The sequence below is a fragment of the Liolophura sinensis genome, chromosome 9 (genome assembly GCF_032854445.1).
Source record: "Liolophura sinensis isolate JHLJ2023 chromosome 9, CUHK_Ljap_v2, whole genome shotgun sequence".
In the NCBI taxonomy this organism is placed as follows: domain Eukaryota; kingdom Metazoa; phylum Mollusca; class Polyplacophora; order Chitonida; family Chitonidae; genus Liolophura; species Liolophura sinensis.
Window position 1 is genome coordinate 3,010,682 of NC_088303.1, and position 27,944 is coordinate 3,038,625.

The 27,944-nt window shown below is 40.2% G+C and overlaps 1 protein-coding gene across 1 annotated transcript; it reads left to right on the top strand.

The window, feature by feature from the left end:
- Nucleotides 1-55: 55 nt before the first annotated feature.
- On the top strand, nucleotides 56-27,892 carry LOC135475961 (AFG3-like protein 2). The gene is made up of 19 exons (XM_064755938.1): nucleotides 56-227; nucleotides 1,255-1,429; nucleotides 2,534-2,624; nucleotides 2,780-2,939; nucleotides 4,617-4,691; nucleotides 5,021-5,145; nucleotides 6,210-6,297; nucleotides 6,738-6,835; nucleotides 11,718-11,958; nucleotides 15,892-16,045; nucleotides 17,710-17,839; nucleotides 18,068-18,165; nucleotides 20,192-20,302; nucleotides 22,204-22,319; nucleotides 22,631-22,711; nucleotides 23,383-23,502; nucleotides 25,238-25,432; nucleotides 26,177-26,291; nucleotides 27,682-27,892. The coding sequence occupies exons 1-19, from the start codon at nucleotides 144-146 to the stop codon at nucleotides 27,882-27,884; spliced, it is 2,460 nt and encodes an 819-aa protein (XP_064612008.1). The 5' UTR covers nucleotides 56-143; the 3' UTR covers nucleotides 27,885-27,892.
- Nucleotides 27,893-27,944: the final 52 nt, after the last annotated feature.

Here is a 27,944-nt window from a genome sequence, read left to right on the forward strand (position 1 = left end):
AATATTCGTCTGTAGGCTAAAAGACAGTAGCTCCATGTTTTTAGCGAAGGTCGTCGTTCACCTTCGATCTGCGATGTTTTCGTAATAAGTTGTCAAAATCTGCTACATAACTCATTCTGGGTCTGCGGTGGTAAAAAAAAACCATGGCGCACAGGTACATCAACCTAGCCCGAAAGAGTGAGAGACTTCTGCAGAAAGCGGTTAGATCACAGTGTGCCTGTTCAGAGGTAAAGTTGTAAAATTAAAAAAACAGCATGTTTTTTTTTCATATTCTCTCATGGTGTTGTTGTTGTAGAGATACCTGTACATGTAGGCCTATGTCTGTTAGCGCTTCAGAATTTCCTGCTGTGTCACTCATGTCACGTCCACAAGGAAGATTACATCATGTTATCCATACTCTGTTTAAGCCTGTTTAACCTGAGGGTGAAGTCAAGAAACATACGGAAATGCCAACACCAACGCAAAGATCGGTGGTATGAACAGTGATCGATAAATGATGGACTGCATGATTAATTGATCTTTTTGTTTCCTCTGTTGACTCTTAATTAGGTTAGTAATTTAAAAATTGTCTAATTGAAGGAAATTAAGTGACACAGGTGGACTACGGGAGGAAATTCCATGACACGTTTTTAAGTTTGTTAAGTGTTGCATAACATACTGAAGCTGGGCTTGAACTCACACCCTCACCAATGCTATTATATAGGGCCTATGAGAGTTAAAGCCCTGGCGGTACATTGCCTGCGTGCATGAGCGTTGGGCGAATGGAGTGTATTCTAACCCCAACTTCCGGCATATGAGCAAGCGCCCCCCACACAGAACTCAGGTGAACTCGCGTCTCTCATAGGCTCTATAGCTTTCTTTGTCTTGAAAACATGAAACTTCTTGAAAAATTATTACGTATGTGTGCATCTGTTAAATCATATTCTACTGTTCATGTCAACACAATGAAATTTGAAAAGAAATTGAGTAGAAAAATTAATTCTTAGTTTAGTAATGTCTCAACTGCTTAGAGCCAATCATTGGCACACCCTTTAGCCATATACACATATACCCATGAATGAAATTCAGCACCCATACAAAAACCATGAGATATTGCAACCTAAAAAGAAAAAAAAATTGCAGCCATCTAAAATGGGAATGTGGCTATCGCTTATATAAAATTGAATGATTTTTTTTAAAAATAGGGTTGGGGAGTAGGGGAGGGCTAAATTAATAAAGCTGGACACCAGGTAATGACATGTATTGTTCTTTCAGATTCAGCGAGGTATTCATTTCCTTTCGCGTTTTGCTCAGTCAGAGAGGTTTACCCCGCTGTGGAGAGATCTGGCAGTGTTGAGGCAAAATGTACCCAAAGGATTTGAGAAGTTTTTCCCAGGTCAGGCAAAGAAAGCACCACCAAAGTCTGGCGGCTCAAAATCACCTCCAAAAGGTAAACATGCTAGAAGTATTCTAATGTTAATGCTAGTAATGTTCTCTACCAGACTGAACCATCAGAATAATAGCTACATCAAAGTCCACAACAGAACAAAAATGGCCATGATACTGTTGAAAATGAACAAAAGTGCTGAACAGTTAAACTTGATCTGTAACTTGTTTTGGTGAAGCTATGTATGAGTTTCAATTTAACATTAAACAACCATTTGAAAAAAAAATTTTTTCGACCAACATGGTTGAAATAGCCAGAAACTGGAATCTGATTTGTAAGTCATGATGGTTTAGCCATGTACCAAGTTCCAAATGTAGGGATCCATTAACCATTAACTCGATCTATAACTTTATATAGTGAAGCCATGTACCTAGTCTCAATCTAGTACAATGAACTGTTTTTGAAAAAACTCTATTATTGTCTAAAATGGCCATTAATATTGTCCACACTGGACTTGGGGTTCCAAAACTCAAACTTGCTATGGTAAAGCCATGTACCAATTTCCAGTTTAATATGATGAGCCTTCTTGAAAAAGAAGTTTGGAAACTGGTCATGTGGAATTTGGACAAAGACAGCCATGACTTTCAAATTGAACATAGGGGCCTGAAACTGTATTCCAATTCAATACGATGAACTGTTTTGTAAACAGCCCTAAAAACTATCCAAATTGGACAAAAACGTTCATATTTTGGTCCAAAATGGACGTAGAAACCCATAACTGTAACTTGGTGTGTAATTTTTATGGTGAAGCCATGTATGATGTTCAAACTCAGTTTTATGAACCGTCTTGAAAAAAATCTGAAAAACCATGTGCCTGAACTTAATATTGAGACTTCATTTGTATGAAAAAGTCAGGTATGTTAATAAGTCCCCTCTGTGGCTTGAGAGTTAAAGCACTGGCTAGCTGGAATTGACAGGCCCTTGACCAGTCCAAAATACCACTGAATGTGGATCTAGCTTCTTCATCCGTAGCTTTACTTTAGGCAGTCTGTGTTCCTGAACCTCTGAACTTGACTGCTGACTAAAGTGTGAAACTCTTTAGAATGGGTTAAAAACCAATCAAATAAATACTAAAAAATGTACACACTTGCTTGTAATGTATTTCAGAAGCTCCGAAAGACCCCCCTCCTCCTTCAAAGTCTGCCAGTGAACAGAAACCCTTTGATAAAAAATTTGAACTCACCTTTAACTTTGGAAAGTAAGTATGATATATCCATGTGTTGAATCTTTCTCTGTATTTTTCATTCTAAATTCAGCAGGATGCTCTTCTTGCGTTATGTCTTTCGTGTTATAATGCAAAAAGTTTAGCTTGGTGTATATTTGTACTTTCTTTACTAATTTTTTATTTTTCAGAAATCGAACTTCATTTGGTGATCCGGGAGATCCAAACAGCAAACTTTTAATTGGTGTGCTGACAGGCATTGGTATAGTAGGACTGATCGGGCTTTACCAAACACAATATCGAGAAATCACATGGAAGGAATTTGTCTCCAATTATCTCACCAAAGGCATTGTAAGTCAAACCTACATATAAAGTATAACCACGCATAATCATGCATTTTTAATCTGATTAAAACCTGTTTGTGTGTATTTATATAATAATATCTTTTCTTCTCTGTCAGATGAAAAACCCATCAGCCCATCATTAAAGTAGTGCAAGGAATTATTAGTGAAATCTACATAAGTTATTGTGCTCTTTCAAACCTAGACCATGTTCAGACCATGACTTATTTGCTCATTTTACCTGATTTTCATGGCTGACTTCATCTTAGAAAGATGATTTAGGGGTTTGTTTCTGAGATAGTATCCTCCTGGCAAATAGGAGTTTCAGCGTCATGAGTGATATTTTACGACCTATATCTGCCTCCAAAACTTCCATTTCAGAGGCAAATTTTTAGGGGAAATGCAGTGACCACATTTGACTCTATATGCATATTGTATAATTTGGGTATCCATAAAGCTGTATACTGTAAATGCCTTCTTATTTGTGGGCATAAACTTTCAGATTTGTTCAGATGACACATTCACGGATCTTAACAGAATTTTTGGACAACTGATAAACGAAAATCAAACTTGAATACAGAAATGTCAAGTAATAAAAAAACTCAAGCATTCAAGTAACAGTGTTATCAGTTAAACTTGTTTGTACCTGTAAGATACAATATATATATATATATATATGTGTGTCTATACAATACATTAACTTGATCAGACAAAAGAAGTTAATCCTCCTAAGCTTTTAATCTTTTGAAGACTGTTAATCTTTATAAAACGAAGCTCTTACCTGCTGCGTGAGCAAATATTTATGTCGCTCACTCCGGAAGACGACGAAAGAGTAAATGTGATATAAATAAATCCCACTGTTTAATTTTCATGCATCAGCAGTGTGAGTGAAACTTTGAGTGAACTGTGACAAATTTGAGTAAATTTCTAAGAAATCTTCATTATGAAAAGGAAGTTTGAAGAGAAGAAACCCTCGAGCGATGTATCGGGGGCGTCTGAAAGGTGATCTGACTGGAAGGCGTGTACAGTCGATAAAAAAAAAAGCCTCTCTCATCGTATGTATATCTTATCACGTTCACAAGCCCAGTACAAATTATCGTTTTGTATGTCTCGGCAATAAATCAACAAGGTCGTCGCAATGTGGCGATACTTAGACGGAGCTACAGTGTGTAATCCTCCTTAAAAGAAAGCAAGATTAACTGATGACCAATTAATGTGGATTCGTGAAAGTCGGAATACATACTGATTAGGTATGTCTAATTAACTTATTTGAAAAAGTATTAAAACTGTAGTGTTTGTTAATGAATTTATAACTGTAATGCATGCTACATTAATGCTACATTAATAAATTACTTACATGGGTTTTATACGTCTATACATATATTTCCCAGGCGAAAATGTGTTTGCCGCAAAATCCGCGAATGTTAGTACCACGCAAATAAAAAGGCATTTACAGTATGTTCATTATTTTCAAAATGGTGTAGATTTTATAGATAATCAGCTGGTTCCTGAGATTGATGTGTTAACACAGCATGTATTCACCTCAGTCTCAGATGAAAAACAGTGTATTAATGGTCATCAGGAATTAACTCATTCATCAAGTAATGTTGTAATTGTTTCTCCCTAAGGAAGGTATTTTGTTTTTTCTTATTTTGATTATGTTTTTAAACTATGCCTTGTGTTTCAGGTGGATAAACTTGAGGTGGTCAATAAGAAGTGGGTGCGAATCCACCTTGTGACAGGAACCCAGATAGATGGCTCAGTGAGTGGCTAGATATTACTGTTTGATGGAAGAGAACAGGGCTAATGATACATTTGTGTGACTGTTTTTTGTGAAAGTGTGAATTACAGTCTTCTGACTGGCAACACTGTTAATGTATGGCCGTTGAGTATAATTTACTTTTGACCCACAAGACAGCATGATGTAACACAGAAAACTATGGTCCATTTATTTTCAAGACTTTGACTTGTATTACTTTTATCTCAGTTGTGAAATGCATGTACTTATGATTGTTTACATCATCCCTGCCGTGGAGGTTTTTCTATAGGCATAGTTGTTGTGATTGTTTTCTTTTCCATTTAATGTTTCAGAGTGTTATATGGTTTAACATTGGAAGTGTGGAGGCATTTGAAAGGAACCTGGAGAATGCCCAGCTGGAGATGAATATAGAACCGTCCAACTTTATTAATGTGGTCTATAAAACTGAGACAGAACTGTGAGTATATGTTTATGAAATCTTCTATAGATGTACATGTAAGCAAGGGTTTGGGAGTCGATCTTATTTGAAAGATGGTAATGACTGATATACATGAAGCTCATGCTGGCTTCTTCTCCTTCTGAACGTGGGAAGATCTGCCAGCAACCGTCTGATGGTTGTGGGTTTCCCCTGGAATTTGCCCGGTTTTCGTGCCACCTTATTGCTGGTTGCTATCGTATCACTGAAATATTCTTTGGTATGCATAAAGCACAAATAAATTAAAATAGATGAGAATCAAATAATTAAATAACTATACATGTAGCTAATACCCACGTTCAGTTGTTAACGTGTAAACTGTACTATTGGAAACCGCACTGGCACGCCTGGCTCAAAGGGTTAAAGCCCTGACTCACTGTGACTGTCAGTCCCTTGACTTATGACGTTAACTTCTCCCCCCCCCCCCCCATATCTCAAATCTCAAATCTCAAAATCTTTATTTAACGTCGGTTACAACAAGTTAACATTAGCCAAAGGCTACTTATGCCGACAGGACAAACAATGTCTAGTAAGATAAAAAACAAGTGTGTAAATGACATCCACAATTACGTTTATGAGTCCATTGTTGAGAATTGCTAGAGGTCCATTCTAGAGGCATGAAAAAGTGTGAAGAAATTGCGACAAGTAGTTTCCTAAGTAGGACGTGCCAGTGCGCTTAACGAAATAAATCGTGTGTTATGGTCCCATCGCCATGTCTTCAGCTTGATACTCCAGTAGCGGCAGCACTTGGGCAGGCATGGACTCGCCTTGCCCCAAGAACACACAGTGTATATACACATGCCAAATGTTGATGTCATATACCTGAAAAATTAAAGTATGATGTAAAACCCCCCAGAATACATACATATATACAGCTGACCACAATTGAAGTTAGTTCAGCCGGGGAGCCCGGTTTCCTCCCACCACAATGCTGGCTACAGTCGTATAAGTGAAATATTCTTGATTACAGCGTCGAACACTAATCAAATAGATAATGAAATTCAGCACTCAGTAAATCAATCAATCCATCTGTCTGTCTGTTTCAGCGCTGCTGTGGCATTCTCAGCCCTGAACATTATCCTGCCCATAGCAATCTTAATATGGCTGATTCGACGATCCACGAACATGTTTCAGGTATGGCTTTCTATGATTTGTACGTTGTCTTGATGCTCTCCCAAATTCTTCTTATCAGAGGTAAACATGTAGTTATAACTATGCAATTTGGCCGATGCTCATATCAACATGATTAAACAGCATTCACAGAGTAAAAAATATGTGTGTGCTCAAGGGAACTTCGTCAGTTTACAATGAATCTTTTTTTTCTCAAGGACTTCACACACAAACAGCAAGATATAATAAAGAAACTACATGTACTCCAGTGTCATTTCAAAAAATACAGCAAATATAATGCAACTCTAAAAACATCGTCATATGCTTTTTAAGTTTGGAAGGTAAAGATAGATAGATTGTTTTGACATTCGGATCATTGATTCTTCTGGTGCAGATGTTTCACCATGTTTAATACAAGGCAAACAAAAGACCCTGTTGATGATAATGTTTACCTCTGGTTTCAGGGAGGTCGGCCTGGAGCAGGCAGAGGGGGAGGAGGAATCTTCGGGTTCGGCCAGACCACAGCTAAAGTCATGAAAGATGACATTGGTGTCAAATTCAGGTTAGTTTCGCTCTTACACATGTGTTCCAGTGAGGAACTCATAAAAATTCACATCTCCCATAACAAAGTGGTCCAAATCTCGAACAGTGAACAGTTCTATCCATTATTACATAACAATAATCGGTATATGTGTGCTCATCAAACAGATATGAAGTACACAAGCACTACAACGTCACAGAAGAAATGACGTGTTCTAATGCGATTAAGACCTTCTGTGCAGCTCGTCCTCGAGTCTCCCATTGTTGTTGGTATATAAGGAAAAGATAAAATTCTTTGATGCGGCAATTAAGAGTGTTATAGTGGAGGCCATTAAGCTGTGACCAATGAGATTGTATGCTTTATTCCATTTCTCATTGGATTGTTTATAGCCTTGCCTCAAAAGGTTTGCCCTCTACTTGGCCTGTTGCAGTCACGTATGGAGGTCCAAAGTCAGCAAAATGTCAATTACTACATACATAAGGAACTGTAATGCGTATAGCAGAGTACAATGGAGAATCAATTCAGTTCCCTGCAGTAATTTCTGATATGGATCCATCTCACTTAAGTGACCTGAGTGTTGATTTTACAAGTTTTAGGTAATGCTGTGGTTAGAGTGCTGGTGCAGTTGTTGATGTTGTAACCTTTGCCATATTTTTATAGCATTGAGTAGGAGATTTTGAGTGTTGATTTTTACAAGTTTTAGGTAATGCTGTGGTTAGAGTGCTGGTGTAGTTGTTGATGTTGTTACGTTTGCCATGTTTTTATAGCAGTGAGTAGGAGATTTTGAGTGTTGATTTTTACAAGTTTTAGGTAATGCTGTGGTTAGAGTGCTGGTGTAGTTGTTGATGTTGTAACGTTTGCCATGTTTTTATAGCAGTGAGTAGGAGATTTTGAGTGTTGATTTTACAAGTTTTAGGTAATGCTGTGGTTAGAGTGCTGGTGTAGTTGTTGATGTTGTAACATTTGCCATGTTTTTATAGCAGTGAGTAGGAGATTTTGAGTGTTGATTTTACAAGTTTTAGGTAATGCTATGGTTAGAGTGCTGGTGTAGTTGTTGATGTTGTAACATTTGCCATGTTTTTATAGCAGTGAGTAGGAGATTTTGAGTGTTGATTTTACAAGTTTTAGGTAATGCTGTGGTTAGAGTGCTGGTGTAGTTGTTGATGTAACATTTGCCATGTTTTTATAGCAGTGAGTAGGAGATTTTGAGTGTTGATTTTACAAGTTTTAGGTAATGCTGTGGTTAGAGTGCTGGTGTAGTTGTTGATGTTGTAACCTTTGCCATGTTTTTATAGCAGTGAGTAGGAGATTTTGAGTGTTGATTTTACAAGTTTTAGGTAATGCGGTGGTTAGAGTGCTGGTGTAGTTGTTGATGTTGTAACCTTTGCCATGTTTTTATAGCAGTAAGTAGGAGACACAAATTTCATCAACTTTCAGCACAACAATCCTTATTTGCAACTGTTACAAACATCCCTATGCCACTTTCACAAGGATTAATTTGTTGTATCAAGTCTTCAAATCCAACTAGTCAGATGAAAATTTAACAAAAACTAATTGATAAGTCTACCAATAGTGTGAAATAATGTTTGTCTTGTTTATGATTGACTCCTTGGAGTTGACAAGTCGAAACAAACTGCGCCATGCAGACGGGGGCGGTCTGTCCCTAAACTGATCTATACTCAAGCAGAAGCTGTAAAGAGACATTTATATAGGTTCAGCCTATTTGTCAACCCTGTTCATTTGTTTTAATAAAATATTGTTTGCAAAAAAGAGAAGCTATAATCATTCACGGGGAGTGCTTGGCGGCAGTGAAACTCTAACAAACAGCTTTAGTTTAGTTTAATTTTGAATCTTTTCATGGCAGCACCCAAAACCATTTAATGTCTCTTGGTTTAAACATGTTCCCGATATGTCTGAAATTTAGCCAAATTGGCCATAAGCCGTAATCATTCATTCATTTATTCATTAACCTATGACCAAAAAACAAAATATTCAAATCGTCAGAGATTTTAGAGGAACAAAAAACATATTGCCAAACATATTGCCCAAATTTTTACATTCAGAGTTCAGATGCAAATTATGAAATAGTTGATACTCTGCAGTAGACAAGGTGAATAGAAGTCGATTAACAAAGTCTGAAGCAGAACATCTTGGGGGACAAATAATTTATCAGCAATTAACAAATTGCTTGAAAAATATGAAAAAAATGAAAAATTCAGGAATGGACGTATTTCCTGTCGAGTTTTATAGATGTTTCGGAAGATATAGGAAAATTTTTGGTCAGAGCTGCAAATGAGGTTTTCAGAGATGGAGAAATGTCATGCGCCCAAAAACGGAGAATAATAATGTGTCTTCCATAGCCTAATAAACTGTGTGATGTTTTAAAAACTGGCGGCCAATTACAAACTAGTTCCTGTATCGCTTATAGATTAATACTAGCATTACAAAAGATTACCCACAAGGACCAGGAAGGGTTGATATCAGGTAGATGTATAGGTGAAAATATTTGCCTAATTTACAATATCATGTTTCAAACAATGAAGAGTGAAATCCCAGGGATTCTGTCCATTGACATTGGAAAAGTATTTCACTCCATATCATGGAGGTTTGTTAAACATGTACTGGCAACAATGCGGTGTGGTGATGACATTAAAAGATGAATACAGGTTTTTCAAACACATTTTATGTTCTTTTATGTGTAGACAAGGAGATCCGATTTGGCTGTACATTTTTCTGTTGTTCGCTGAGGTTCTCGGTAGTGTGGTCAGAAACCGTGAAAACTAAGGAGTATAGCATACATGGGACTGAACATAGGCTAAGTCAGTATGCTGACGACATTCAGCTGATTCCGAATGGATCCCAGAACACTTTAGTAGAAACAATGAACTGTCTAAATTTACATTACAAATACTCAGGGCTAAAAATTAGTATAGAAAAAAAGAAAAGCAGGGTGGATAGGCTCTTTGTGTGGGTGCAATCTAAAACTATATCAGGGCGTAAAGCTGGACTGGGGGAATGAACTAAACATGCTAGGCATTCAGTTCTCAACTGCGAATTTCAACAGCGTATGGAGAATTAACTATATTGGAAGAATAGAGGAATTAAAACTAGAATTACAAAAATGGAGATTTAAGAAACCTGATCCTCCTGGGTAAAATAACGGTTATTAAATCTTCGGCACATTTTAAAATGATTCATCTTTCTTATCACTACCTTGCCCTCTGTTGTATGATTTAAAAGAAATTAACAGTTTACTGTATAAATTTCTTTGGGATGACTGGCCAGATAGAATAAAGAGGTCAACCATGACACAAGATTATGCCTGTGAAGCTCTAAGGATGAGTAATAGGATGCTTTTGTGGAGGTCTAACGATTAATAGGATGATTTTGTGGAGGTCTAAGGATTAATAGGATGCTTTTGTGGAGGTCTAAGGATGATTAATAGGATGCTTTTGTGGAGGTCTAAGGATGATTAATAGGATGCTTTTATCCAATCTTTAAAATTAACATGGGTGAAACAGCTTAGTTTTGAAGAAAATAACTGGCAGATAATTTTGATGACACATGTACACTCGGATAAGTCGAAGACGGTAGTTACGTCAATGATTATGATACAGACAATAAAAACTTCTTTTGGATTGAAACACTCGAAACTTGGGAAGTTGTTTGTAGGAAAATTCAAAACAGAAAAACGAGGAACAGATGAACAGTCATGGTACAACCCAAATTTTAAAAGCTCATTGTACTTCTTTCAGAATTGGTATGAAAGTAAGATATCATATATTAAGGACATTATATATATATTAATGGTGATATTGCAAATTTTAAAAACATTAAGGACAAATTTGGAATAAAAAGTACATTTTTAGGCCGCAATAAATTAGTAAAAAGTATAGCAAAGGAGTGGCTAATTGATATAAAACTGACTACAGACGTGTTTTCAGCTGCCTGTCTTGTGTACTAGAACTTTCTATTTAAGCAGAAGCGAGGTGCACATGTTTTTTATGATATATTCGAACAATGGTGAGTGTGACGCACAAATACTAACTAAATGGGAGCATATCTTACAGCTAAATCATATTAATGTAAGAAGTGTTATCTTATCTTTCTTCGAAAGTACAAGGGATATAAAATTAAGAGATTTTCAATATAAAATTTTGCACCGAATATGTCCTACAAAATCTTACCTGTTCAAAATTGACAGAAAAGACGATGGCGTCTGTGATCTGTAACAAAGAAAAGGAAACCATTGAACATTTATTTACCCAGTGTGAAGTAGTTGTAATGTTTTGGCCAAGATTTGAAAGGTGATTAAAACAGGGGTGCAACTTTAGGCTTATTCAACAAAAGACAATTATAAACACTTTTCTTACAATAGCAAAACAATGGATTGTTGAGGCAGAAAAAATGAAAAGACCATTACATATAGAAAATGTACTTAATAATGTGAAGTTAATTTTAGAATGGAAGAATATATTGCCAAAATGATGGTGAGTAGTCAGCTATAATGTATTTAAAGTACAAATGAAAATATAAAACTGCGAGTGGAGCTGAGAGTGAAATTGTTCATTGGATTGTTAATAATTTTACATCAAAAGGTTTGCGATCTACCTGACAAGGTACACCAATGTATGGAGGTCAATAGTTAACCTGTCTAACCTGATGATAAAACACGAATTAGTATTGAAAACCAAGATGGTTAAGTGAGAACTGCTTTTGCCTTAATCTAAGCCAAGAACCTATATGTCTGTCTGTCTGTCTCTGTGCTCTGTATTATCCATGAAGCGGCCTGCCAAACTCTACCAAATGAAACCCCCAAAACATTCAGGTTAATTGATGGTACCCTAGATACAGGTGTATACAATGTCAAGATTTTACAGCTTTTAAATTTGTGATTTTACAGAGACGTGGCTGGGTGTGAAGAGGCTAAGATAGAAATCATGGAGTTTGTGAACTTCCTGAAAAACCCTAACCAGTACATAGAGCTGGGTGCCAAGATACCTAAGGGAGCCATCCTGACTGGTCCCCCTGGTACTGGAAAGACCTTACTGGCCAAAGCCACAGCTGGAGAGGCTAATGTACCCTTCATCACAGTGTCAGGGTCGGAGTTTCTGGAAATGTTTGTGGGAGTTGGCCCCTCCAGGGTGAGGCACTTTAGAAGTTGAGCTTTGTTGTGAGTCATTGTGGGGAAAAAATGAAAACATTTCTATATGTGTAGAATATTTTGGAATTTAATAACCTGTCCATGTATTTTCAAAGTTTCTGCTAACCGTAAATGATTTGAAATTTTGTCCACGACTTAAATTGCACATTTTTTCATATTTTGAAAGTTGATCTTAGAATGGAGTTTTGAGATTTGCTTGGAAGATTCCTGCAGGATGATATCTGGCAAAATTCAAGTACATGTAGAGCAAAACAAGAGAGAAGAATTTGAAACCAACTTAAGCAAACTGATTTCTATCACAGATGCAGTACTATTAATTAAATTCATTAAACATTACAACACACAGGATGAATTAAGCATATAACTGTGCAACAAACTTTTATTCTTCTCCCACTCATGCCTATGGTAAAGGACTACATGTGTTAAGTTTCCTTCCCTTCCAAACCTGCAGAGGGAGTAAAATAGAAGATCTTATTTACCTATGACCAGACAACTTGATCTAAATACTATTTAGTGAGACTTTAATCTTGCAACAAGATTAGAAGTGCATGCAGTTTTCTATTCATTAGAGCTTGATGGTTTATCCCACACAGCTTTAGGTTACCATTCAGTAGAGCTTCATGCTTTATCCCACACAGCCCTAGATTACCATTCATTAGAGTTTGATGCTTTATCCCACACAGCTTTAGGTTACCATTCAGTAGAGCTTCATGCTTTGTCCCACACAGCTTTAGGTTACCATTCATTAGAGCTTGATGCTTTATCCCACACAGCTTTAGGTTACCATTCAGTAGAGCTTCATGCTTTGTCCCACACAGCTTTAGGTTACCATTCATTAGAGCTTGATGCTTAATCCCACACAGCTTTAGGTTACCATTCAGTAGAGCTTCATGCTTTGTCCCACACAGCTTTAGGTTACCATTCATTAGAGCTTGATGCTTTATCCCACACAGCTTTAGGTTACCATTCAGTAGAGCTTCATGCTTTGTCCCACACAGCTTTAGGTTACCATTCATTAGAGCTTGATGCTTTATCCCACACAGCTTTAGGTTACCATTCAGTAGAGCTTCATGCTTTGTCCCACACAGCTTTAGGTTACCATTCATTAGAGCTTGATGCTTAATCCCACACAGCTTTAGGTTACCATTCAGTAGAGCTTCATGCTTTGTCCCACACAGCTTTAGGTTACCATTCATTAGAGCTTGATGCTTTATCCCACACAGCTTTAGGTTACCATTCAGTAGAGCTTCATGCTTTGTCCCACACAGCTTTATGTTACCATTCATTAGAGCTTGATGCTTTATCCCACACAGCTTTAGGTTACCATTCAGTAGAGGTTCATGCTTTATCCCACACAGCCTTATGTTACCATTCAGTAGAGCTTCATGCTTTATGCCACACAGCTTTAGGTTACCATTCAGTAGAGGTTGATGTTTTATGGCACACAGCTTTAGGTTACCATTCATTAGAGCTTGATGCTTTATCCCACACAGCTTTAGGTTACCATTCAGTAGAGCTTCATGCTTTGTCCCACACAGCTTTAGGTTACCATTCATTAGAGCTTCATGCTTTATCCCACACAGCCTTATGTTACCATTCAGTAGAGCTTCATGCTTTATGGCACACAGCTTTAGGTTACCATTCAGTAGAGGTTGATGTTTTATGGCACACAGCTTTAGGTTACCATTCATTAGAGCTTGATGCTTTATGGCACACAGCCTTAGGTTACCATTCATTAGAGCCTCATGCTTTATCCCACACAGCTTTATGTTACCATTCATTAGAGCTTGATGCTTTATGGCACACAGCCTTAGGTTACCATTCAGTAGAGCTTGATGCTTTATCGCACACAGCTTTAGTTTACCATTCATTAGAGCTTGATGCTTTATCCCACACAGCTTTATGTTACCATTCATTAGAGCTTGATGCTTTATCCTACACAGCCTTAGGTTACCATTCAGTAGAGCTTCATGCTTTATCGCACACAGCTTTAGGTTACCATTCAGTAGAGCTTCATGCTTTATCCCACACAGCTTTAGGTTACCATTCAGTAGAGGTTGATGCTTTATCCTACACAGCCTTAGGTTACCATTCAGTAGAGCTTGATGCTTTATGGCACACAGCCTTAGGTTACCATTCATTAGAGCTTGATGCTTTATCCCACACAGCCTTAGGTTACCATTCATTAGAGCTTGATGCTTTATCCCACACAGCTTTAGGTTACCATTCATTAGAGCTTGATGCTTTATCCCACACAGCTTTATGTTACCATTCATTAGAGCTTGATGGTTTATCCCACACAGCCTTAGGTTACCATTCATTAGAGCTTGATGGTTTATCCCACACAGCTTTAGGTTACCATTCAGTAGAGCTTGATGGTTTATCCCACACAGCCTTAGGTTACCATTCATTAGAGCTTGATGCTTTATCCCACACAGCTTTAGGTTACCATTCAGTAGCGCTTCATGCTTTATCGCACACAGCTTTAGGTTACCATTCAGTAGAGCTTCATGCTTTATCCCACACAGCGTTAGGTTACCATTCTGTAGAGCTTGATGCTTTATGGCACACAGCTTTATGGTACCATTCAGTAGAGCTTGATGGTTTATCCCACACAGCCTTAGGTTACCATTCATTAGAGCTTCATGCTTTATCCCACCTAGCCTTAGGTTACCATTCATTAGAGCTTGATGCTTTATTCCACACAGCTTTAGGTTACCATTCAGTAGAGCTTGATGCTTTATCCCACACAGCTTTAGGTTACCATTCAGTAGAGCTTCATGCTTTATCCCACCTAGCCTTAGGTTACCATTCATTAGAGCTTGATGCTTTATTCCACACAGCTTTATGTTACCATTCATTAGAGCTTGATGCTTTATCCCACACAGCTTTAGGTTACCATTCATTAGAGCTTGATGCTTTATGGCACACAGCCTTAGGTTACCATTCAGTAGAGCTTCATGCTTTATTCCACACAGCCTTAGGTTACCATTCATTAGAGCTTGATGCTTTTCCCACACAGCTTTAGGTTACCATTCATTAGAGCTTGATGCTTTATGGCACACAGCTTTAGGTTACCATTCAGTAGAGCTTGATGCTTTTCCCACACAGCCTTAGGTTACCATTCATTAGAGCTTGATGCTTTATGGCACACAGCTTTAGGTTACCATTCAGTAGAGCTTGATGCTTTTCCCACACAGCCTTAGGTTACCATTCATTAGAGCTTGATGCTTTATGGCACACAGCTTTAGGTTACCATTCAGTAGAGCTTGATGCTTTATCGCACACAGCTTTAGGTTACCATTCAGTAGAGCTTCATGCTTTATTCCACACAGCTTTACGTTACCATTCATTAGAGCCTCATGCTTTATCCCACACAGCCTTAGGTTACCATTCAGTAGAGCTTGATGCTTTATTCCACACAGCTTTTGTTACCATTCATTAGAGCTTCATGCTTTATTCCACACAGCTTTATGCTACCATTCATTAGAACTTGATGCTTTATCCCACACAGCTTTAGGTTACCATTCATTAGAGCTTGATGCTTTATGGCACACAGCTTTAGGTTACCATTCAGTAGAACTTCATGCTTTATCGCACACAGCTTTGTTACCATTCATTAGAGCTTGATGCTTTATCCCACACAGCTTTAGGTTACCATTCATTAGATCATCATGCTTTATTCCACATAGCCTTAGGTTACCATTCATTAGAACTTGATGCTTTATTCCACACAGCTTTAGTTTACCATACTTCTGCAGTAAAACTTCACTTTATCTTCCTTATTAATATCAAGTTATAATGGTAACCACAATATGGCAGCAAGGAAGTTCATTCATAAAGGCTGTAAAGCAGATACAGATTACCTACTGACTGATTACCTGTAATTACAAATGTCTCTTTCACCTGACAGGTAAGAGACATGTTTGCTCTGGCCAGGAAGAACGCCCCCTGTATACTGTTTGTTGATGAGATAGACGCTGTGGGCAGGAAGAGGGGAGGCAAGAGTTTTGGAGGTCACAGTGAACAGGAGAACACGCTGAACCAGTTGCTGGTAGAAATGGATGGTATGTAGCACAATCTCAGACAGGGTGGGATGGGGACAGGGTTGTGGCCTCTTGCTTATGATGCCCGTCCTGTAGGTGCTGGGGCTGTAACATAATCTCAGACAGGGTGGGTTGGGGACCTCTTGCTTATGATGCCCCTCCTGTAAGTGCTGGGGCTGTAACACAGTCTCAGACAGGGTGGGTTGGGGGACGGTGTTGTGGCCTCGTGCTTATGATGCCCCTCCTGTAGGTGCTGGGGCTGTAACACAGTCTCAGACAAGGTGGGATGAGGAGTGGGTTGTGGCCTCTTGCTTATGATGCCCCTCCTGTAGGTGCTGGGGCTGTAACACAGTCAGACAAGGTGGGATGAGGAGTGGGTTGTGGCCTTGTGCTTACGATGCCTGTCCTGTAGGTGCTGGGGCTGTGGCCTTGTGCTTATGATGCCCGTCGTGTAGGTGCTGGGGCTGTGACACAATCTCAGATAGGGTGGAATGGGGAGGGGGCTGTGGCCTCGTGCTTATGATGCCCATCGTATAGGTGCTGGTGCTGTGACACAATCTCAGACAAGGTGGAATGGGGATGGGGAGGGGGTTATGGGCCATGTTTGTGATGTGTGCCTATAGGTGCTGGGGCACAAGAGGTATGGATACAATCTTATCCGTGGACAGAGAAGTTAGGGATTTCCTGGTCTCGCTGTTGAGGAGGTTTGGCCTGAGTGACAATAAGCGGTCGACGAACAGTTTTATGTTTGTTGAAGACCTCTGGTAAGTGCTAACTGTACATTAAAAACTGTGGGAAAGTTTGCACAAGTGTCTCTTTAAGTGGTGTCAGGCCTTTATGGAGGAATCTGTATTTGTACCACACTCCATAAGCCTGCAGGTTTTGTTTTTTGAGTGAGTGCTTGAGGTTTAACGTCGTTCTTAACAATTTTTCAGTCATATGACGACGAAGGAATCATTAGGGTGCATGTAATGTGCCTCCTCGTTGCAGGACGGATTTCCACCGCTCTTATATCTAGTGTTGCTTCACTGAGACGCCGTACCGAAGCTAGTAATCCCCCCTGCCCAAGCCATTATTCTGATACGGGTCAACAAGTCCTCGCATTATATTGAACGCCAAGTGAGGAAGTTACAACTTCATCTTTTAAGGTCTTAGGCATGACCTACCCAGGATTGACCCTGGATCTACCGCTCCAGAAGCGGAGGCTCTAGCAACTGTGCTGTCGGGGCCAGCGTTCTGTTTGGGGATCTTGAGTCTCTGCATACTTTCGGCTCTATTACACAGGACGGTATACAGGTTTGGATCATCAGAGGTCATCGAATGGCAGTTGCCAGCTTCACTTGATATCCAGACCCCTGTTTTTTGATATTGGGAAAAACCATTCCAAATTTCTCTACTGAATACTGTATTTCACCTAAAGTTTGGACGGTGAAAGTAAACTTTCAAAAGCATAGAAAGGCCTAATAGTGATACTGTTGATACCAAAATTAACAATTAAACTTTTGTGATAAGAAATTAATCAAACTAAACAAAAAACTTAAGTTGGCCCTATAGGGTGGATGCATCAGTGAAAATCAAACAAAAAATATCTGTTAAAGAAAAGCTAAAATTTCGGTGAAATACAGTAGTTGTGTTTTGATTGCAATCATTTCGGCTGTTAATAAGACGTGTGTTTTCTCCTCCAGGGTTTAACACACAAAGTGGTGTTGTGATTTTAGCAGCCACAAACAGAGTTGACATTTTAGACCCTGCCTTACTAAGACCTGGACGTTTTGACAGGCAGATTTATGTCCCCGCACCAGATATCAAGGGAAGGTAGGTATATTTTATCAGGTGATGACATGTAAGTTGACCCATTGGTTTTATTGTAACTAGTTGTATAACTAAGTTTGCATGAAAAAGCGTAAAATAGAAATCATACCTCCAGTATTTATTACTTTGAATACACTTCTGTCTTTTGCCCTCATAGAGGCATTGAAAATCCATAGCTGTATTATTGTGAGGAAAATTCAGGTAAATGTTTCCTGCTTTATTCTGTTTCAGGGCTTCCATATTTAAGGTACATTTAAAAGCAATAAAGACTGACATGGATAAAGATGAAGTGTCCAGGAAAATGGCTGCCCTTACGCCAGGCTTCTCAGGTTGGTGTTTAAACAAGCATAAGGGCATTTCAATAACAGTGCTGACTTTGAGCAGAAGGCACATAGCTTTATTGTAAATACACTGTGTATTAATATTGTAATGTTTGCCAGAATGTATTCTCAATTTACAAACAAAAGAGAGTTACTTCCTTGGTCTTTTATATGTACAGTCATGGAAAAAATTATTAGACCACCCTTGCTTTCTCCCATTTCTTGTTCATTTTAAAACCTTGCACAACTGAAGGAACATTTGTTTGGGCAAAGAAAGTGATGAAAACAGAAATAGTTCATAAGGGTTTTATTTAAGAGGTGATATCTATCAGTTCTCTGTGACTTTCTTGACAATGACCAAAATCACTTAAGTTCATACATCTGTAGATGTGGCAACTGTATTCTCAAAAACATTTTGGCATTTCATTTTTTCTCCTGTCTCCTAGTCACGTAATCACATGACTCTCATTTTCACACGGGAGTTAGTACTTGATTGCATGCCCATTGTTTTTGATGACTGCAGCCATGCGCCTTTGCATGCTCTCCACCAGTTTGTTACATTGCCCTGCAGTCACAGCAGCCCATTCCTGTTGCAAAAATTTGAACAAATTTGCTTTGTTTTTGGGCTTGTGGTTCTCCATTTTGAACTTGATAATATTCCACAGGTTTTCAATTGGATTCAGATCAGGTGACTGAGCAGGCCAATTCATGGTTCGAATGTTCCGGTTCTCTATCCAGGTTTTAACTGACCTTGCCGTGTGGCAAGGGGCATTGTCTTGTCTTTAAAATCCAGTCATTCGAGCCAGGAAAGAGTTTAGCAGCTGATGGAAGAAGACTGTTTTCAAGAGTAGCTCTGTATGTGACTTGGTTCATTCTCCCTTCACACAACTGCATCTGTCCTGTTCCACCCATACTGAAACAACCCCAGATCATCACTGATCCACCCCCATGCTTTACAGTAGGAGCAAGGCAGTCTGGTTTGTAGGCTTCCCCAGGCTTCCTCCTAACCAGTAAGTTGGCTGGAGTAGGCATCAACTCAAAATTGGATTCATCACTGAAGAGAACATTAGCCCAATCATCAACAGTCCAATTCTTCTGATCCCTCGCAAAACGCAAGCGGGCCTTCCACTGCCTCTCGTTGATGAAGGGCTTCTTCCGTGCCCTGTGCGACTTTAGACCAGCTTCAAGAAGTCGATTTCGAACTGTTCTTGCTGAACAAGTCACATTTGTTGACAATGCCCACTCATTTCTAAGGTCTCTGGAGGTCTGACGACGATTCTTGATACAGGACCGGATGAGTGCTCGGTCATCTCGTGGGGTAGAAAGACGTTTCCTGCCTCGACCAGCTAGCAGTTTTGTAGTACCATGTTCGGCTTGCTTTTTCTTGGTGTAATGAACTGCTGTCTTAGAGATCTTCAGTTTTTTGGCCACTTGTCGCTCGCTCAATCCAGTATCCAGCTGTGCCAAGATGGCTGCCTTTCTGGCTCCACATAATTCTTTCGTTTTAGGCATTATGAGAGCTGACAACTACCGAGTTGTGCTGCGTCTTAATATATAAACAAGAGACCCCTATTTATGTAAGCCTACATGTAAACAGGAAACCACTCTTTATGTAAGTTTGCATGTAAATGGAAAGCATGAAATTGCCTCGCATACACCCTAGGAATACAACTGACCTTAAAGCATATCAAATACGACAAAGTATTATGGAATCAGCTGGATTTTTGTCGTATTCATTGTAATCTTCGGTTAATACACCTTTAGGGTTGCCAGGCATTAAAATGAACAAGAAACCAAAGAAAATATGAGTGGTCTAATAATTTTTTACGTGACTGTATATACTTATGAATGATTGAAGAAGGATTATTACTGAATGCCACTTTGGCAATATTGTAGACCTATCGTGGCTGTTTGTCTGTTCCATGTACAGGTATTTATTACCAAAATATGTAAATTGGGCACAAATTGTCCAACTTTGTATTTTGTTTTATTGTTCATGAAAGATATAAATAGGTCAGATGTGACATGATTTCAGGTGCTGATATTGCTAATGTGTGCAATGAGGCTGCCCTGATAGCTGCTAGAGATCTGAACAAGTCTGTAGAGTGGAAGCACTTTGAGCAGGCCACAGAACGAGTTATAGCAGGTAGGTGTGTAGTGGAAGCATTTTGAGCAGGCCACAGAACGAGCTATAGCAGGTAGGTGTGTAGTGGAAGCATTTTGAGCAGGCCACAGAATGAGCTATAGCAGGTAGGTTTGTAGTGGAAGCATTTTGAGCATGCCACAGAACGAGCTATGGCAGGTAGGTGTGTAGTGGAAGCACTATGAGCAAGCCACAGAACGAGTTATAGCAGGTAGGTGTTTAGTGGAAGCACTTTGAGCATGCCACAGAACGAGTTATAGCAGGTAGGTGTGTAGTGGAAGTATCAAAGGCATTCCCATCGTGTAACATCTGGTTACACAGCTACATGTACATGTACCTAACATGGGTTTACCTCACTGTGCTCAGTGGTTTTTGATGACCTGCATTGTTGTCAGAGTTGAAGGTACTATGTTCTCACGTTATGTTCTCAATGTTTGGCTTTTAGAAGCTGGTAGTTGTAAGAGTAACACATTGCTTATGGATAACAACTTCTGGATTTATTAGTTTGCAATGTTTGGAGTTCAATCTGAAAGCCTGCCCTGCTAACAACCTTAACTGATAATATGAAAATGTTATCATTTGGGATCCCAAACTTCTGATTCAGGGCAGAAATTTTTAACTTCCTGGATGAAAGCATTTTATAAGTAGCTTGAATATTTGAGAGAAGTCTTAAGACGTTTGATTAATAAAGGCCCTGCATAGTAAAGATGTTCTCTGTTTGTCTGCTCTCTCTGCTTGTGGGCCATTGGTAACTGTAAGTGGTCAGTGATGCTCATGGGCCATTGGTGAAAGTAAGTGGTTCATGATGCTTTTGGGCCATTGGTGACAATAAGTGGTCGACTATGCTTGTGGGCCATTGGTGACCATAGCTGATCGATGATGCTTGTGGGGCATTGGTGACAATAAGTGGTCAACCGTGTTTGTGGGCCATTGGTGACCATAGCTGATCGACGATGCTTGTGGGTCATTGTTGACAGCAATTGGTCGATGGTGCGTGTGGTCCATTGGTGACAATAAGTGTTCGACGATGCTTGTGGTCCATTGGTGACAAAAAATCAATGATGCTTGTGGGCCATTGGTGACCATAGCTGATCGATGATGCTTGTGGGCCATTGGTGACAATAAGTGGTCAACCGTGTTTGTGGGCCATTGGTGACCATAGCTGATCGACGATGCTTGTGGGTCATTGTTGACAGCAATTGGTCGATGGTGCGTGTGGTCCATTGGTGACAATAAGTGTTCGACGATGCTTGTGGTCCATTGGTGACAAAAAACCAATGATGCTTGTGGGCCATTGGTGACCATAGCTGATTGATGATGCTTGTGGGCCATTGGTGACTATAGCTGATCGATGATGCTTGTGGGCCATTGGTGACAATAATTGGTCGATGGTGCTTGTGAGCCATTGGTGACCATAGTTGATCGATGATGCTTGTGGTCCATTGGTGACAAAAAATCAATGATGCTTGTGGGCCATTGGTGACCATAGCTGATCGATGATGCTTGTGGGCCATTAGTGACAAAGAGTGGTCGATGGTGCTTGTGGGCCATTGGTGACCATAGTTGATCGATGATGCTTGTAGGCCATTGGTGATAAGAAGTGGTTGACGATGCTTGTAGGCTTTTGGTGACCATAACTGATCAACGATGCTTGTGGGCCATTGGTGACAATAAGTGGTCGATGATGCTTCTGGGCCATTGGTGACAACAAGTGGTCGACAGTGCATGTGGGCCATGGGTGACAATAAGTGGTCAACTATGCTTGTGGGCCATTGGTGACCATAGCGGATCGATGATGCTTGTAGGCCATTGGTAACAATAGCTGATTGAAACGACACTCATGTGGCCATTGGTGACAGTAAGTGGTCGATGATGCTCATGTGCTCATCTGTGTGTGTTGACAGGGTTGGAGAAAAAGACTCAGGTGTTACAGCCTGAGGAGAAGAAAACTGTGGCTTACCACGAGGCGGGACATGCCGTGTCAGGCTGGTACCTGGAGCATGCTGATCCACTGCTTAAGGTAAACAATTTTTTGGTCAGATTAAACACCATAATGTCCCCCCTTCTCCAGATTGGGGCCAAATTATTTTATGCACAAATTTGGATTTTCTGTATAACCTTGTGCAAGGCAGGTGTGGTCTGATATGGAAGTGTTATGTATCAGGGGCCTCTTCTCAGATGGGGGTAGGGGAGTGGGAAAGGTCATGCTCATTTATATCTTAACATGGTTTTATGTAACCAAACAGACATTAAAACCATACGCCTACACCATCCATGTTGGTATAGTTAGTGACAAGCAGAACGTTACTTCAGTTTGTGTTTTTCTCCCAGGTTTCCATCATTCCAAGAGGTAAAGGGCTAGGTTATGCTCAGTATCTCCCTAAGGAACAGTTCCTGTATACCAAAGAACAGGTAAGACATTTTCTCACTCTCCTGTCCTCAAAACACCTGGAGGAAAGAATGGCAAAAAAAGAATAATATATGGGTGAAATGAGCCACTGTGTCAAACTTAAAATTTGTCTTTTCATACTTTTGTATGAACAAGTGAAAGATTTTTGATGCTATGCTGTATTAGCAATACTTAAGCTACATTGTGTATCATGGCAAGAACTCAAAATTGCAAGGAATCTTGTAATAAATTATAATAACTTGAATGAAGTCCCTCATTGAAAGTTATGCCCTGACATAAGTCATCAACATTTTACTGTGGTATACATGTGACAGCATCACCTTCAGGATTGTCCGATAATGGGAGCAGGAAGGCTGGTGTATGAAACCTGTGTCTTATATCTGAAAAGACCACTACAGTAAACAAGTGTGACATTGTTCCTGATTCTGAGTTATGAGTTATGTTGATGTTTTGAGGTTGGTTTGGCGATGGACATACACTGCAAGAAAAATGTATGTTTCCAAAAGCAATACCTTTGCCTGTAATAATGCACTTTTTGAGAGGACAATTTCAGGTGATGGTAGTTTTGATAGACAGAGGCTGAGTGCCTCCTCTCCATGTGCTGCATTACCAGGCTCTTTATTCACCTGTTATGTTGTTGTACATGTGTATCATGTTGTTCTCTGTGGCACAGCTGTTAGACCGAATGTGCATGACCCTTGGTGGGAGAGTGTCAGAGCAGATCTTCTTCAGTCGGATCACAACAGGTGCTCAGGATGACCTGAAGAAGGTCACACAAAATGCTTATGCACAGGTGAGATATTCATGGGGTGAATATGAGGGTTAGTGATTCTTTTTGATTCATTTTGATATCAAAATTATTTTGATAATGAAGTTAAACTTTCCCTCTCATGTGTATATCTATATATATATATATGTATATAGATCGGTATATCATATATACTTTCATGTTCACAAAATTGTGGAATTGAACTCAATACCTGATTATAGTTGGCGTTCGAAATATAAATAAACTCAATCTGGACCAGAAAATAACTCAATTTTGAGTTCCCAGATGTAAAAATTTGGACTTCTATGAATCCCTTTTGTTCACATGTATAGATGTTACAACCTTCCCCTTAACTGAATGGTGTGATGAGACCTGAGAGCCTTCCCCTTAATGGAATGTTGTAATGAGACCTGAGAGCCTTCCCCTTAACTGAATGGTGTGATGAGACCTGAGAGCCTTCCCCTTAATGAAATGGTGTAATGGGACCTGAGAGCGTTCCCCTTAATGGAATGGTGTAATGGGACCTGAGAGCTTTCCCCTTAATGGAATGGTGTGATGAGACCTGAGAGCCTTCCCCTTAATGGAATGGTGTGATGAGACCCCAGAGCCTTCCTCTTAATGAAATGTTGTAATGGGACCTGAGAGCCTTCCCCTTAATGGAATGTTGTAATGAGACCTGAGAGCCTTCCCCTTGATGGAATGGTGTGATGAGACCTGAGAGCCTCCCCCTTAATGGAATGGTGTAATGAGACCTGAAAGCTTTCCCCTTAATGAAATGGTGTAATGGGACTTGAGAGCCTTCCCCCTAATGGAATGGTGTGATGAGACCTGAGAGCCTTCCCCTTAATGGAATGGTGTAATGGGACCTGAGAGCCTTCCCCTTAATGAAACGGTGTAATGGGACCTGAGAGCCTTCCCCTTAATGAAATGGTGCAATGGGACCTGAGAGCCTTCCCCTTAATGGAATGGTGTAATGAGACCTGAGAGCCTTCCCCTTAATGAAATGGTGTAATGGGACCTGAGAGCCTTCCCCTTAACTGAATGTTGTAATGGGACCTGAGAGCCCCCCCCCCCCATCCTGAGTGGAATGGTGTAATGGCCTCACCATGACAAGTTAAAGAAGTTTCTTCAGTTTTTGGCCATTTTGCTTCTGTTGTGATCTTCAACACTTCAACGTGTATCTTTCTAACAGCTCAAAGCAGTAGGGGACAGAAGTTTCTTTATTCTTTTGAATTGCTTGTTTCTCTACCCATAAACCTATAGGGAATTAAATAGTCTTTAGGTTGGTGTAAAACTCTGATCACATACATCTTATTCCTCAACCTTTTTGCAAATCAAAGAGCAACTTTCAGTCAAGTTTATGAACATTTTTAATATTTCGGAGACAAAACTACCTACTACACTACAAAACTACCTACTACACTACCTACTACACTACAAAACTACGTACTACACTACAAGACTACCTACTCCACTACAAAACTACCTACTACACGACAAAACTACCTACTACACTACAAAACTACCTACTACCCTACACCCTAGAAAACTACCTACTACACCACAAAAGTACATACTCCACTACAAAACTACCTACTGCACCACAAAACTACCTACTACACTACAAAACTACCTATTACACTGCACTACAAAACTGTCTACTACACTACAAAACTACCTACTACACTACAAAACTACAAGAATTAGGGTTTTACGTATTAACATGTAATCATGCCCTCATTATCTTTCTTTTTCACAGGTGGTACACTTTGGTATGAATGAGAAGGTGGGACAGCTGTCATTTGACATGCCTCAGCCGGGGGAGATGGTATTTGATAAGCCATACAGCGAGGAGACAGCTCGCATGATAGACGAGGAGGTGCGCATGATTGTGCAGAGGGCATACGACCGCACCATGGAGCTGCTCACCAAACACAAGGAGGATGTGGAGAAGGTGAGACAACCTTGGGCACTCCACACCCTGATTTGCATTAGCAATTAGAGATGAAGATGTATTTGTTCTTACCTTAGTCCCTCTTTAAGGGTGAATTTTGATTTGAATTTTGCCCTTTACATGAGGGGGACCACTGCTGGCTTTATTTATGTATTTATTTATTTGATTGTTGTTTTACGCCATACTAAAGAATATTTCACTTATACAACGGCGGCCAGCATTATGGTGAGAGGAAACAGGGCAGAGCCCGTTGGAAACCTACGACCATCTGCAGGTTGCTGGCAGACCTTCCCATGTACGGCCGCAGAGGAAGACAGCATGAGCTGGACTTACACTCGCAGTGACCACAGTGGTGAGAGGATCCTGGGTCATTGTGCTGCGCTAGCGTGCTAACCAACTGAGCCACAGAGTCTCCCACTGCTAGCTTTAGCAGTTGGTTTTTTCCTTACCATTGACCATTGAGGTTGCAGATTGGCACCCAGTGTTTACTAATGTGACTACAGCATGTTTGTCAGGGACATACAAGGATGCTTCTCAGGTACATACCAGCATGTTTGTCAGATACATATACATACCAGAATGTTTGTCAGGTACATGGCAAGGGGCAGTGGTTTATTCCATGCACACAGGTTTATTCCAGGCACGCCGCTTCCGGTTTATTACAGACACTCTGAATTGCATTTTCCTCAGAATCGGTGTTCGTCGTTGTTGTACATGTATCTATTGCTCAGTGTTTGTTAACAGGTGGCGCTGAGACTATTAGAGAGGGAGAAATTAGACAAAGAGGACTTGGTGGAGATGTTAGGACCACGCCCATTTGCTGAGAAATCAACATATGAAGAGTTTGTGGAAGGAACAGGTAAATCTTCAGACAGGACACATGAAAATGAACTCTAAAATGAACATTATAGTTTTATAGAGGAATATTTTTGTCGAAAACATGTTTTTGTTCAAAAATAACACAGGATAGCCATGAATATTAGTGACCCGGTTTTTTGTTGTATGCCAAATTAGAGGTTAAAATTAGAGTGCAAAATTAGTGTTTAAAGAAAGTTCAGGTCTGCTCCCATTCAAATGATGGCCTAGATGATCAGTCGCTCCGTGCCAGTGTTTAGTGGGCGTCCCATGCCAGAGTTATGTGGGCACCCCATGACAGTGTTTAGTGGGCATCCTGTGCCAGAGTTATGTGGGCACCTCTTGCCAGTGTTAAGCGAGCGCCCCATGCCAGTGTTATGTGGCCCCCAATGCCAGTGTTATGTGGGCACCCCATGCCAGTGTTATGTGGGCGCCCCATGCCAGCGTTATGTGGGCGCCCCATGCCAGCGTTAAGTGGGCGCCCCATGCCAGTGTTATGTGGGCGCCCCATGCCAGTGTTATGTGGGCGCCCCATGCCAGTGTTATGTGAGCGCCCCATGCCAGTGTTTAGTGGGCGTCCCATGCCAGAGTTATGTGGGCACCCCATGCCAGTGTTTAGTGGGCGTCCTATGCCAGTGTTATGTGGGCGCCCCATGCCAGTGTTATGTGGGCGCCCCATGCCAGCGTTATGTGGGCGCCCCATGCCAGTGTTATGTGGGCGCCCCATGCCAGTGTTATGTGGGCGCCCCATGCCAGTGTTATGTGGGCGCCCCATGCCAGTGTTTAGTGGGTGTCCCATGCCAGAGTTATGTGGGCACCCCATGCCAGTGTTTAGTGGGCGTCCTATGCCAGTGTTATGTGGGCGCCCCATGCCAGTGTTATGTGGGTATCTTCATTTCCTGAAGCAATATGCAATTGTTACATCCTCACTAGACACTCAGCGTTATTCTGTGTTTCTTCACCCTTTTTGCATTTTCCCCTGGCGGTGTTTAAAGCATGTATTGAAGGAATTTCTTTGCCTAGACTGGAACAAATCCATGCGAGATAAATTACCAGCATTATCAAAATATTAAGGTGGATAAATTGCTTTCAAAGTGGCCACATTTGAAAAGGTTGGACAAATAGGGTAGGCCAAGTGTTGGTCAGCCCAGTGTTGAGACACTGTTGGTTGTGGTTTTTATTGGTGGGTTTTGAGATCAAATACTGTTGTCGCTAAAGGTTAAAAAAAAAAAAAGGCCCTGCTGTATCATACTGTGACATTTCTGTGTACAATCGGACACTTTATTAACTGTAACAATACAAGAGTTTGAAATGTCTTCTCACTTTCTTATGGTTTATATATTTCAGTAGTATTTGTTACTCTCATTATAATGGGTTTTTATTCTATTCCCCAGGGTCAGTGGAAGAAGACACAACTTTACCTAAAGGCTTGGAGAGTTGGAACAAAGAAAAAGAGCCGGAGACCCCACCACCCCCAACAGAAGGGCAGAAAGTGCCTCTTGATCTATCTGTAGCTTTAGTTTATACCACAACTGGGTTCATATTCCTGGAGTCCCCTGACTTGTACTGGCATTACACAGGAAGTCCATTAGATTGATACAAAATTGTTTTATGTTTTTTTTTTCTTAGTTGTTACATTTGACCCAGGGTACAGAAT

Bases quoted from the DNA above. Each gene is read 5' to 3' on its own strand.
- LOC135475961 (XM_064755938.1), top strand. From the start codon at position 144: ATGGCGCACAGGTACATCAACCTAGCCCGAAAGAGTGAGAGACTTCTG. The intron at 2,940-4,616 runs GTAAGTCAAACC...CTTGTGTTTCAG, and splicing joins ATTATCTCACCAAAGGCATT to GTGGATAAACTTGAGGTGGT. The intron at 4,692-5,020 runs GTGAGTGGCTAG...TTAATGTTTCAG, and splicing joins GAACCCAGATAGATGGCTCA to AGTGTTATATGGTTTAACAT.